This window comes from Montipora capricornis, chromosome 11 (genome assembly GCF_036669925.1).
Source record: "Montipora capricornis isolate CH-2021 chromosome 11, ASM3666992v2, whole genome shotgun sequence".
Classification (NCBI taxonomy): domain Eukaryota; kingdom Metazoa; phylum Cnidaria; class Anthozoa; order Scleractinia; family Acroporidae; genus Montipora; species Montipora capricornis.
Genome location: NC_090893.1, coordinates 15,561,046 through 15,573,545, shown reverse-complemented (window position 1 = coordinate 15,573,545; position 12,500 = coordinate 15,561,046). Strand labels below are relative to the sequence as shown.

The following is a 12,500-nucleotide window of genomic DNA, read 5'->3' as shown; positions in this document are numbered from 1 at the left end:
TTTAAGAAACGATCTTTTAGAATACCGGATAGAGTGTTTTCACTCCTGTGATCAGTAACCCTGTTTTCCACCGAAACAAAAGAAAACGTTTGCATGATAATACAACTCAATTCCCGGAGGATTAGTTGAGAACACCAACATGGCGAGGTGACATCAAGTGAAAACAATCTGTATCCGGATGAAGTTTCATATGTGAAATCTTTCCAACTTTCATTTCGTATTCTGTTCCGCAGTTGTTATATCTGAAACTTCATCTATTCCAAAAAAAAAAGTCATTTCGTTCAGCACGTACGGGATAAACTTGAACTCGCAATAGGCCATTTCTCCTTCACAGATTCGCCAACCACGTGACCAAAAAAACCGGAGGGCTCTGGGGACGAGAATGGCAATTTGCCAGTACCAAAAATACCATAATACTCTTTGTTTGTCCCTTTATTTTCTCTTGGGACTTATAATGGTCCCAAGAGAAACTCGAAATAATGCTCATGGGAAATTTTGGAGGGACAAACAAAGAGTATTTTTGCTCTTTGGCCATTTCAACTTAATCAAAAACAAAGCAAACAGTGGCTAAAAAAATAATGATAAAGCGCATTTTACTTTTGACTTGACGTTTCGTATGCTACAAAATACATCTTCAGAAGTGACGGTTGAACAAATTCAAATATGATATATATAAAATTAAGAAGACTGGTAACTAGAGAGAATAAGAAATCTATTTATCTTACTATTTTTATCTCATTCTCTCTAGTTACTTAATTCGTAAAATACTACATGATCATCTCTATCTCACCTTGTAGTCAAGAATACTAAATCCTAGTCCCTTGTCGTCTTTCTGCAAATCGACATAATCGATCTCATCGGACCACATTGACTGTGACGTAGCGGACGATTCGTCGATCCGAGTAGGACTGGGACTGTCGGGCAGAACCGAGAGCATCGGGCTGGGTGTAGGGAGCCCCTGGTCAGGACTATTGTCGCCTGGAAACGAAAGAAGAAAGTCAAGAATATCACCAATACGAATATGTATAAGAGGAACTTGACTTCAAATTTTCAGCGGAGCAATTCGATGAACTTGTAGCATGTAGAGATCATCTTTACCTTAAAATAGGCCATTTTACGGTTGTTTGCTCAGTGACCTCGCCTATGAATGGCTGCGAGGCTGCCGGTGACCTTGTATTGATGATAAAAACCTCACTGCTCTTATCATGTAAATTGTGTTGTTTAAATTCTAATTAGTGTACAATAGCATGAGAAAAGCACAAAGGTTTGTATCAAACGGTCACTGGCAGCCTCGATTCCAATCCTAGGCCAGGCAAAGGTAAAGGCAAGGTCACTTTATTTAACGTCGGTAGTTCCTTGAGCTACGAGGCTGGTATCTATGAAAGCCCACGGTGCGCCCTTTACTCCCCTCCCTCCCTCTGTCAGTGCTCCATTTTACGGGTATTTAAAGCTATAGTTACGCGCATCACAGGAACGTCGAAACAGACATTGAAGTCATCATGGATCGAGCCGTAGATCTCTTGCTCAAAAGGCCGCGCACTAACCAGCTGAGCTAGGCTTGCTCCTCAAAATGGTCTATTGTTTAATTTTGGAGATTTTCCAGGACAAGACTACATCGCCCCTTCGTTTCATTCCTAAGAGACCCTGGTGAAGTGTTTTTAAAGGTCTCAACAGCAACCAACAACATAACTATCACAGAAATGGGTTTATCAAATGCGTTGATGTGATATAAATTAACCACCGTCGGAGCGGAAAAATTCGCTCAATTCTGTATTTGAGTCCCCCACCGACGCAGCGCCGCAGTTTCTTTAGCAACTGAACCATTTTAACATAATTATCACCTTGTCTTTCAAATTCGCTTTCCAGTTCCGTTTCAACTTCCGTCCCAACTAAGAGTTCATCATGATCAACGAGGTCGCGTTTTCTAGCAACTACCAACCGGAAGTCGATTGGCAAGCCCTGAATCAGTGACACCACTTCTGAATGACTCATCTCCAAAACGCTGATGCCATTCACCTGGAAAAAGACACCCAAGGTCAAGGAGGCAGAAGCAAACGTGGATTGATAAACCTCGTCTTGTGAACATACAACAAGCGACAAAAGAAGTTGAGACGCGGTACTGGAAAGAACACAATGAGGAAAATTCATTTTTACCTTGGTAATGGCAACAGTACGCCTGCTTGACAATTAAAAATCCAACATTGTTTGGGGGAGGGGGGGGGGGGGTTAGATGGGAAGATTAAAGGGGTGGAAAAATTGTTAGGGGAGAGGGGGTCAGATAGAAAGATTAAGGACCCCTAGGGAAGGGGGGCATTTGCCGAACACTGCTAAAAAGAGGTAAGTGTCTTGACCTTTTTACGCTTATTGTGGATTTCCTCTCCGTATGTTTCTCGGGGCGCTTTTTTAATTGAGAGGCAAAAGTTTGTGATTGTTTGCGTTTTGCTTTACTACGGCAAATAATGGCTTAGAATTTCGCGGCACATCCTCAACCAATCAGCTGTCAAAGCAAACCCCATTGTGATTGGCTCGCATGAATTTTCCCGCGTTTAGCGCTGGCTGGATTCATTAGCTTTGCGTCGTGATTGGTTAATTTGATTATCTGTCGTGATTGGCCAAAAAAGGCATTATTTCCTTGAATTTCGTTCTACGAGAATCAATGCGCAGACAAAAATGTAGTTTATCATAAGAAAATGACGATCTTCAGTTGTCTGTTACAAAGAATGTTAAGTGTTTGAAATGCGGAAACTAAATAAACACGATTAAAAGGGGCAAGTACTATGCCCAACGCGAAAAAGGGGAACAAATTTCAGTGATGAAATCCAACACGACTGTGTGTGATTACGGACAAAAAAAAAAAGAACACGTGAAAAACGATCATTCATTTATTCCAGGTGTTTCTCTGTGAGACTGACTTTTTTATGTCCTACCTTAAGATGTCCTTGAATTTCTGGAGCGGATTCAAAATTTGAAAATTCCTGCCACGCTTTACTTCAAGATCAGCACGGATAAAATATTCACAAAAATCAACAAGGGAGTTTATTTCCTGAAGACTCCCAGTTATGGTAGACTGCGAGAAGTAACTTGTATCGATATATGAGGAGAGACGAAAAGAACACAAGCAGTGGGTGGGCACAGGCTAAGGACGGTGCCTACTATTGTCACTGCGCATACATTCTGCGCATCTCGATATACTCGGGTTCCAATCTCGACCCCAGAGCTCTTTCCTTGACCGAGGGAGAGAAGAGCTGTGGGGAACCCTGAAAGAACGTGTCCTCTTATTGGTTTTCGTGAAGAACAACCGAAAGCGTCTCTAATTGGTGCATTCATGTTAGCACGAGAATTGAGCAGGCGCCGTAAGGTTCAAATAGCGCGGTTTAAAACTACGCGGAGAAAGCAGAATTTAGCAAATGCTCTTGGTATCCAAAAAGAAAATTGGCGGTAACCATGCATTTATCAGAGATAATCAACGTTCAATTTGGAAAAGAACGCCATACATAGCTTTGTAATTTACAGCTTTTTACAAATATTGTTCACAAATTATTTTTGAAAAATGCGTGGCTACCCCCAATTTTCTTTTTGGATTTCAATAACACTTCTTAGGATCTGCTTTTCCCGCATGTTCAGTAAACCGCGCAAAATTACCTTTGAATAAGTAGGTACCGTCCTTAGAGCGGTTTTTAATTGAGTGTCGAAAGTAATTAGCAAATTGCTTTGGTTTTGCATTACTTCAATCATTGATTGGTTCAAAGTTCTCGCGCCACTTTTTCAACCAATCAGAAGTGAAACCACAACCAATCGTGTCTCGCGCGTGCACATTTTTCCGCGCTTTGTGTCGGCTACGTGTAATTACTTCGAGTTTTGATTGGTTAACTGGATTGTGTCCGTCCTTTTTGATTGGCCAAAGCAATTACTGTGGTTTTGCTTTTACGACACTCGATTGAAACTCGCTCTAATGCACCCGTTAAAGAATTTATTAGGGAGCTTTAGCAACGACGACGGGAGCGGCAACGAGTGCGTCATGTCAAAATATAAATTCGCGTTATTGTAATCACTTCGCGACTATTCCAAGCTTTTTAGCATGACAACGGTGTGGTAGCCCCTCAAGAATGAAACCGATAAGAGTCATGCTTAATTTAGGGGAGAAAATGAAAATTTATCTCTCAGTACTGACGTCCTCCACTAAACCTCAAATTTGGTGGTTTCACGTTGTTGTTTTTTTTTTTTTTGCTGACGACGGCAAAGAAATGGACAAAAATGAAAACCGCACGTGCAGTGCGTGCAAAGCTATTGTTTTTGCCCACTGAATATGCAAATTTGTGACGTTCTCGTTTCCGTCGCCGTTGTCGTTGCTAAAGCTCCCTATTGAGTGTGGGGTGGGGGGATGACTGATAGGTTACCTCAACCAAATGATCCCCTGGCTGCACAACTCCATTCTGACCCACAGGACCGTCAGGGCTTACAGCATGTACTCTGTGCCAAGGCAATGAGCCATCTGAGGGAAGCAATGAAAGTAGGTTTATCTATGCGTTTTCATGTCTACATTGGAGAGCATATGCTTTCCACGAATAAAACCGTGACACCAGTGTAATTTCCTGAATGTGGTGACATAAATGGGTTGAGCTTGTGCTGGTTCATCACCTTATCTTGAGGATTTAACCTTGTAAAATACATTTTCCTCCCTTGACAAAAATCAACCACTCGTTGATATCTGGGGCCAGTTGCTGGAAAACCCAGACTGATTTCGAGCCAAAAAATAATAATAGAATTTGTAAAACTGAGAACTGCGTACTTTGAAAAAAGGGTCTTTAGATCATTGTGCTCATTTTCTCATTTTTCTACAGAACTGTTTCAAAAATCATTTGGCGCAGAACACCTCAAAATTGTGGTATAAACATAGTGACAAACGCCAGCCACTTGTGTGCTGTGCGCTCGTTCTGCCTCATTTTGTATCTGTGGGATCACAGAACAGATACATGTATTTGGACGTCAACAATTCCAAGTACATTTACATGTATATGTTCAGAAGTGCGCAAAATAGACCATATTTTTCGAATTCTCACGGTTGGACTGGATCTAGCATGGAATGGAGGCTAATGCGGGCAAATCTTTTCAAATGCAAATTAATTTGCCCGCTTTAGCCTCCATTTCATGCTAGATCCAGTCCAACCGTTAAAATGCAAAACTAGCCTATTGGCATTCTGCCTTTAATAAGCATGCGCTTTGGGTAACTTCGCGCGTGTGTTTTACAAGCTTGAGTGCGATTTGTGACTGCAAGCCGAAAAAAAAACAAGCCGAAATTTAACCTCGGGCGTTTACCCTGGAAAGCCCCAGTAAAAATTCATTACCTTGTGGATTTTGAGTTCCTTCTAAACTGATTCCCAAGCCACCACCCGGATGGAACTTTGATATGTCTGCAACCTGTCAAAGCAATCAAAGCATTGTACAATAAATTATTTGACAATTCTAATGTATAAAACAGGAAACTTAACTAAAAATAGCGGCCTACAGTTCTCACTGAATTCTGCCCGCCATTTTGAATCGGCCGCCGCAAAGACCCTGGGAACGAGCTCGCCATTGGACAAAATCCGGGTACATGATACGCATTGCATTACTCACAAGAATGTCCACACTATCTCCAAGAAGATTGCTGTAATGTTCCTTCACTGCCTCAGGGTCTAAAAATCAAGCACACACACATTTTTATCATTAACTATTCATGAAAAATTAATGTTTTCCTTCAATCAGAGCCACCCTGAGGCCAAAACTGAAGTCATGACTAAATTAAACTACTAAGACAAGACACAAACAATCAAAATGAATCAACCACAAGAACCAAAAGCCACAAGCCAAAGAACCACAAGCGCAAAAAGATTAATTGCATGCAAGCGATTTTAAGAGTGGGTCTCTATGTGTGTGGTCTACAATGTAAGAGTGGGTTTCTCTATCGTAAAAATGAAAACCCAAATCCATGCAAATGAATCTATACTCAGAGCAGGATGTTTTCAATACAATTCACACCTGCCCCCTGTAGTTACAGATTCCTGCCTTAGAGCAATTCTTTGGTAAAGGATTCTAAAAACATGTGATCGTGAACAGTGGCAGAGCCCAATGGGGGTTACAGTATGTACCGGTAAGAACTACATGTAGTACGGTGGGTCTAAAACACAGGTCACATTCCACAGGTCACTTAATGCAGGTCATTGTTTTACCTATTGGAAAGTACGTGTAACCCTAATCCTCAATTTGGCCTAAGGTTGGTTTTTAGGCCTAGGGTTACCGGTAGCCAAATTGAGGGGTTTGGGTTACTTTCAAAAAGGTAAAACAATGACCTGTAACGAGTGGCCTGTGGAATGTGACCTGTGTTTTAGACCCGTCGGAACTAGTATGGTTAGTACAGGCATGACAAAAATTCCTTGCATGGCTTCATTGCTAGAAAAACCCATTCATCTGGTAGTGAACACGAATTTGGACTTTTGCCCCAGAAAGGCATTACCGCACTTAAAGTTTTATTCTACCTCTAATTGGGTGCAAGATGTTTTAGCCTATCACAGCATAATTATATTAATCTAACTGGGATCAATAAAATAACCCAAGATCATCTGTTGTCCTACAATAGTTGAAAGCACACATGCAGTAATTTGCAAAATCAAAGCATCAGTGAACACTTTTTTCCATTGTCATGCTTGGCTGTAACCAGCTCATTGCATGAGGTATTGACAATGTACCTTGCTTTGGTGCTCCAGAAGCTGATGCAGCATGCTCCTCTGTCTGCGGCACACCTTTCAACCCCACACTGTTATCCAACAGGCGCGTTTTGCTCTGCCGTCGACTGACATGCCGAGCGGCCTTAAGTCTCACCACAGGACCAGTTTGTTTGAGAATTTCCACTGCCTGCTGGTTGTCTTTCCCATGTAGACTGACGTCATCCACCTAGAGTTATGCAAACAAATGGTCCATTTCCAAGTTGCTGTCTGTCTTGGTTTCAAAGTGAGTCTTGGTGCTCAACTATTGTAAGGGAAATGACTTTGATTTGCATAAGAATACGCAACTCGTTTCCATTTGAATGGTTGTGGACCAGGACTCACTTTGAAATTGAGGCATGCAGTAACTCGGAAAATAAATTAATGGGATATTATAATATTATTGCTCCATGTCTGAGGCAAAAGGCTACACTGTTCCAACAAATTCAAGTTCACATTTTATTTTCAAAATGCAATTTACATTTTTCAAATTATTAACACCACACAATTAATTATAGTAAAAGTTACTTGAACAGCAGACTGTGAAACAAAGTACCGTATTTACCCGTGTATAAGTCCACCCCCCATTTTTGATGGCAAAAAAGGCAATTTCTTAACACAAAGACAGGCTATTATTATGTTTAAAAGTAAATCGAAAAATCAATGACAGTGCAGCTGATTCATTTCAAGATTAAACAAGAGACACTTACCTATCCTTATTAATTACTCAATTACAATAAATAAAACTAAGACATACATGTAAGTAATAAATAATTATACAGTGCAATAGTATAGGTGAATAAAATTACTTTCAATATTAATGTAGAAAGAGCTTCAACAATCATAATCATCCTCAAATCAAGTACTGTAAAAAAGTATACTCGGTCTCCCATTAATGCAAAATTTTGGAGAGGAAAACAAAGAGTACATGTATTATGGTATTTTTGATTGTGGCTAATAGCATTATTCTTCTTAGAAATAGAGAAAAAAGGAGTCCACTGCAAACAGTGGAGTCCTGTTTGCTTTACCTCAATGATCTGATCATTTACTCTCAGTCTGCCATCAACAGCTGCAGCACTTCCTTCTGCAACACTCTTGACAAAGATGCCATATAATTCCGCTGCATGTTGGAAAAGAAACGAAACAAGGCCATTCCATGACCATAATTCACAATTCAACTATTTGTGTGAGAGTACCTGTGCAATGTATTAATTTATTTTTATCATGTGACATGAAACATTTGCGTGACATACTTCCAGCTAGTGCTATAATTAAGGTATCGTGAAAGATAGGTGATAAAGTGATTTGCATGAATAAAGTACATGTACAGTGCAGCTTTGTGCGACAGCTGAGCCAATCGTATGCATATTTTCCTTAACATCAAAGAAGCTGACAGATCAAGTGCCACCATTCTGTTATTTTTCCAGTTATTGCTACAAAGCAAAACGCAAAAATTAATTATTGTTCATTCCCTCTTTCAAGAAAACAAAGAAGCCCTTTGTATTTCAGGAGGTGATTGTTATTGTTGTTGTCAGTAACCATAAAAATAAAAAAATATAGCAAAAGTATTAATGTACTCTAATTATAAGTTGCATTAGTCTCTTAAGGCCTGGTTTAAGCTCCTGCAATTACTGCCACATCTACATGTATCTATTGCAAAACATGGTGCATCACATGCCTTTGCACTAAATAAAGAATAAATGCTATACCGAGTAATTGCATTGTGACTAAACTTGATAGACAACAAATGCAAGGAAACGATGTTATGTGCTTGTAATATTTCGATATAAATCTACATCATCTTCGGACTAAAATGTGCTAAAATGTGCTAAAACAACACTGACCTGAAGTCTGCTCCACATATCCAGCTATAGTAATTCCCAGGCCTTTACTGTCCTTTACAAGTTCTACATCGAAGGTTTCAACATCTCTGTCAGTCTAACGAAACAAAAACAAATTGCATGTAAAATTTAATTTAACTTGTAATCTAGCTCCTTGGAAATTCTATTGTTCAAGTTACAGTGTATTTCTGAGGGACCAATACTATCCCTAATCTTTGAAATCAAGAATGTCTCGCTACTATTGTCATAATTAACCTTTTAAAAGATACGGACTACAATAAAATGTTGTTATTGCCATGAATCACTCTTATCAACATCAAACTGTATGCTGTTATACTACATGACTGTATTTAACAATTAGACCCGTAGTCTGCAAGGGCTACGGGTCAATAGCCCATGAGGTGAAGCCGAATGGGCTATTGACCTGTAGCCCTTGAGGGCGAAGGGTCTAATTGTTTTAGTATCACCCAACTAGTTAGACAGAAAAAACAGTAATAAAGTTAGCAAATGCAAGTTGAAGAGATATTTATTTGCTACTCCAGGACTATTACTAATAGTCCTCTAGTAGTGTAGCCAATCAAAATGCAGGATTTGCATTAGTCCACTAGTTGGGTGATACTCTAATTTGTTAGTGTTCTGCTGCTGGTGTAACGTTCTACAGCTGTAGATTTACATGTACATATTGCAGCTACAAAGGGCAGTACATGGTGTACATTGCGTTAATGACTCCTACCTCCGCTTCAATTGATGCAGCATCCACATTATTAGTTTCATCTGCAACAAGCCGAGCAATGACCAATTTAACATGTTGTCCAACTTTGCGCAGCACTTGGGCAACCTGTTCACTGCCCATACCACCAACATTAACTTCTCCAATTTGAAGGATGTGGTCACCACTTCGTAAGTGTCCATCCTAAAATTAGATCAATAATATTAATTTATTTAATATTATTTATTTAATATTATTTCTTTCAATAATTAACAACTGAAGCCTTTTACAACCGATTTGCTTGCTACATCATGTTACTATGGAAACAAGCTTAAACCGTGGCTGTATTTAAGGATCACAAAAATGATTCTGTACCACTTCATATTAACTTGGTGTTGCCTCTCTTCCTCATTTACTTGAACTGAAATTATTCATTATTATGAGGGATAAAATTAACTTAGTTTGATAATAATAATAATGTACATTTGTACTGTATGAACTTTCATTATTTGAAATCAGTTCATTCACCTTTGGTGGGATATAACTTTAAGTTATACTCACAATGGACCTGAGCTTTCAGCTGGCTAATTGATATTGCAAGTGCAGTGCAATCCCGCATTCAAGCTTGCATTTTTTCCAGGCTTGCTTACTAGCTAGTATTCGTAGATATTGCACGCCTACACCGAGAACCTACATGTATTCTGATCTTGTATCACGTGTTGTTCACATTAAAGAGTACATGTAATTCTATAGAGCGTCATGATTGTGGTCAGGTTATCACAGCAACTGCTTAACCCATTGACACTTCAAACGCCCTAGCATGGCCCCACTTGACAAGTAAAATTGTCTGGTGTTAGACAGAGTAAAATGTGTTAAGTCTCACTTGCAGGGATCAATGGGTTGAGTTGCTTAATTGACCGAATGCAATTTAAAATTACCGTCAACAAATTATTATTCTCTTGTCTTTGTGTTAATTAGCCTAACTACTGTAGCCTCTTTAACACATGTAAAATTGAAATAATTTGGGCTGTAAAACCAGGCTAATTAGCAGTGCTCAACATTAGTGGTAGTCCACTAGTCCTGGACTAGTGCAAAATGCTTGTGGACTAGTAGAAACTTAGAACCACTAGTCACAGGACCTGTAACTACTTTGTAATTAGTTTTTGCAATGTCAAAAAAAAATACATTAGGTGAAAACAAAATACACGTCTTGTAAATGTTGTTTCGATGCATTCCTCATAACATTTCGATCACGAAAACAGATAGTCCAATTTAATTGTAAAAAGATATTGCAAATAATATTGCCATGCTGCAATCAGGAAGGACTACCAGAGATTTACTCAAGACTAGTAAATTTTCACTTCAAGTAGTTCCAGGGCAAGCGATCGAAAAATTTAAGGTCGAGCATTGTAGTTAGGCTAATTAACACAAAGACAAAAGAATAATTTGTTGGCAGCCATTTTTGCATTCATGCAGTCAATATACCTATTACACTGTACATATTCATATTTAACTGTGACCATCATCTCCCTACATGTAAGTTTCATTTCATATTATCAGGGGTGCTGCACATTTTGTTATCCTGTTTCTAAAAGTTAAAATTCAGCAACCTTTTACAGTGACTGTCGCTAACTTGTTTGTAGACAGAGGAAAAGGGTACCCACCCTATCGGCCACTCCACCAGGGAGGATAGTCTTCACAATCACACCAGTGCTTCTACCACCAACAATGCCAAACCCCAGGCCAGAGCCATCATTGTGAAGCTCCACCGTTTCAATATGCCGCAAGTTCTCCCCATCACCAGCCTTGAAGAGAAACATTTTTACTTACATGTATTTAATAAAATGATATTCTTTTAAAAGAAAATTATATCATAATTATATTAGATCTGTAATAGTTTGAATCAAATGTTCTACCTTAGTAATGATTGTTTGATAGTCTAGAGGTCATGTGATTAACGTTTGATGGATACCCTAAGAATATCATTGCCCTTCATTGCAAAACTGAATGAAAAGGAGCCATGAAATTGTGCTGACTGGCTATTGCCAATGCCTGGTACTATAAGGTGCAAGTTCTTGCATCGTTCTGTATTCTTTAACATGTTTGACATTAACTTTTGTGCCTTTAAATTTCCACATTTGCAAAATAAACTTTACACAAATCAGTTCTTTTTCCATAATAATAAATAAAGAGCCCAAAATTAATTAGCTTTACATTACATGTATTATAATTATTTTATCAATGATATATTAATTTTAGGGCTTCTGAACCATCAGATAATTTCAAAATTTCTTTAAGATTCTTATATTTTGTACTGTATTTTGATGGCACAGGGCTCAAATTTGCAATCAATACAGTCACATTTAGCTGCAGCAATGCAATTTCCTCTACATGACTTTTTTTTTTGTTAGAGCGTTAGTAAAAAACGTTAAACCAATCTTCAAAACCGTTGAATATCCGTCAACCGTCCGTTAACTTTAAGCCGTTTAACGGCCAATCGTTAGTGTACGTTTTCCCGTGGAAGGTCACATGTATCACTCTCCATTTTCGGTGGTTTCTTTATGTACAAGTATAGTATTGTGATTTCATACAGCTGTATTTCTTTGTTACAATACAGCACGAAGACTTTGCGACTAAAATTTCCAAAATTGTGACTGGATTTTTTATTTTTTATTTCAAGCCCTGTGGTACAAGCTACAGTAATATCACTAAATCATGCATGAACAGCCAAAATGTTCTATTAAGCCATAACAGTGTAGTTAAAAGTGCATGATCCACTTGTCAAGGCAGTTTTACAGCTTGGCATAACACCTCTAGTTAACATGTAGCTTGATGAAGTAAGATCATCCAGTTGACAATATATGTCAAGGTCATCAACTCAATGATCAGTTTAGAATACTGATGGGTTTCTTTCTTGTTAAAGCTTAATATAATTGTGACCTCTCACGCGAAAACGTACACTAACGGTTTTCCGTTGAACGGGTAAAATCCAACGGCTAACCAACGGGTAGTCAACGGGTTTTCCAACGGCTTCAACGGGTTTTCCAACGCTTTCAACGGGTGCGCAAAAAATTCCAACGGGTTGCAATTTTTTTCCAACGGTTTGTGAATTTTTTTCCAACGCTTTTTACCAACACTTCCAACGGGTAGCCGAACGGCTTTTTTCAACGGTTCTTGATGATTTCCAACGCTTTCAACGCTTTTCAACGC

At 38.9% G+C, this 12,500-nt stretch overlaps 1 protein-coding gene across 2 annotated transcripts in view; it reads right to left on the bottom strand.

Moving 5' to 3' along the window:
• LOC138023847 (multiple PDZ domain protein-like) overlaps positions 1 to 12,500 on the bottom strand; it is a 45,447-nt gene that overhangs the window by 27,350 nt on the left and 5,597 nt on the right. For both annotated transcript variants that reach the window (XM_068870931.1, XM_068870930.1), the window contains 10 exons: positions 10,955 to 11,095; positions 9,315 to 9,494; positions 8,585 to 8,678; positions 7,769 to 7,860; positions 6,726 to 6,930; positions 5,617 to 5,675; positions 5,346 to 5,418; positions 4,398 to 4,492; positions 1,842 to 2,016; positions 791 to 978 (listed from right to left, as the gene is read on the bottom strand). In XM_068870931.1, coding sequence (XP_068727032.1) covers positions 791 to 978; positions 1,842 to 2,016; positions 4,398 to 4,492; positions 5,346 to 5,418; positions 5,617 to 5,675; positions 6,726 to 6,930; positions 7,769 to 7,860; positions 8,585 to 8,678; positions 9,315 to 9,494; positions 10,955 to 11,095 — 1,302 coding nt within the window. The remainder of the gene's footprint in view (positions 1 to 790; positions 979 to 1,841; positions 2,017 to 4,397; positions 4,493 to 5,345; positions 5,419 to 5,616; positions 5,676 to 6,725; positions 6,931 to 7,768; positions 7,861 to 8,584; positions 8,679 to 9,314; positions 9,495 to 10,954; positions 11,096 to 12,500) is intronic.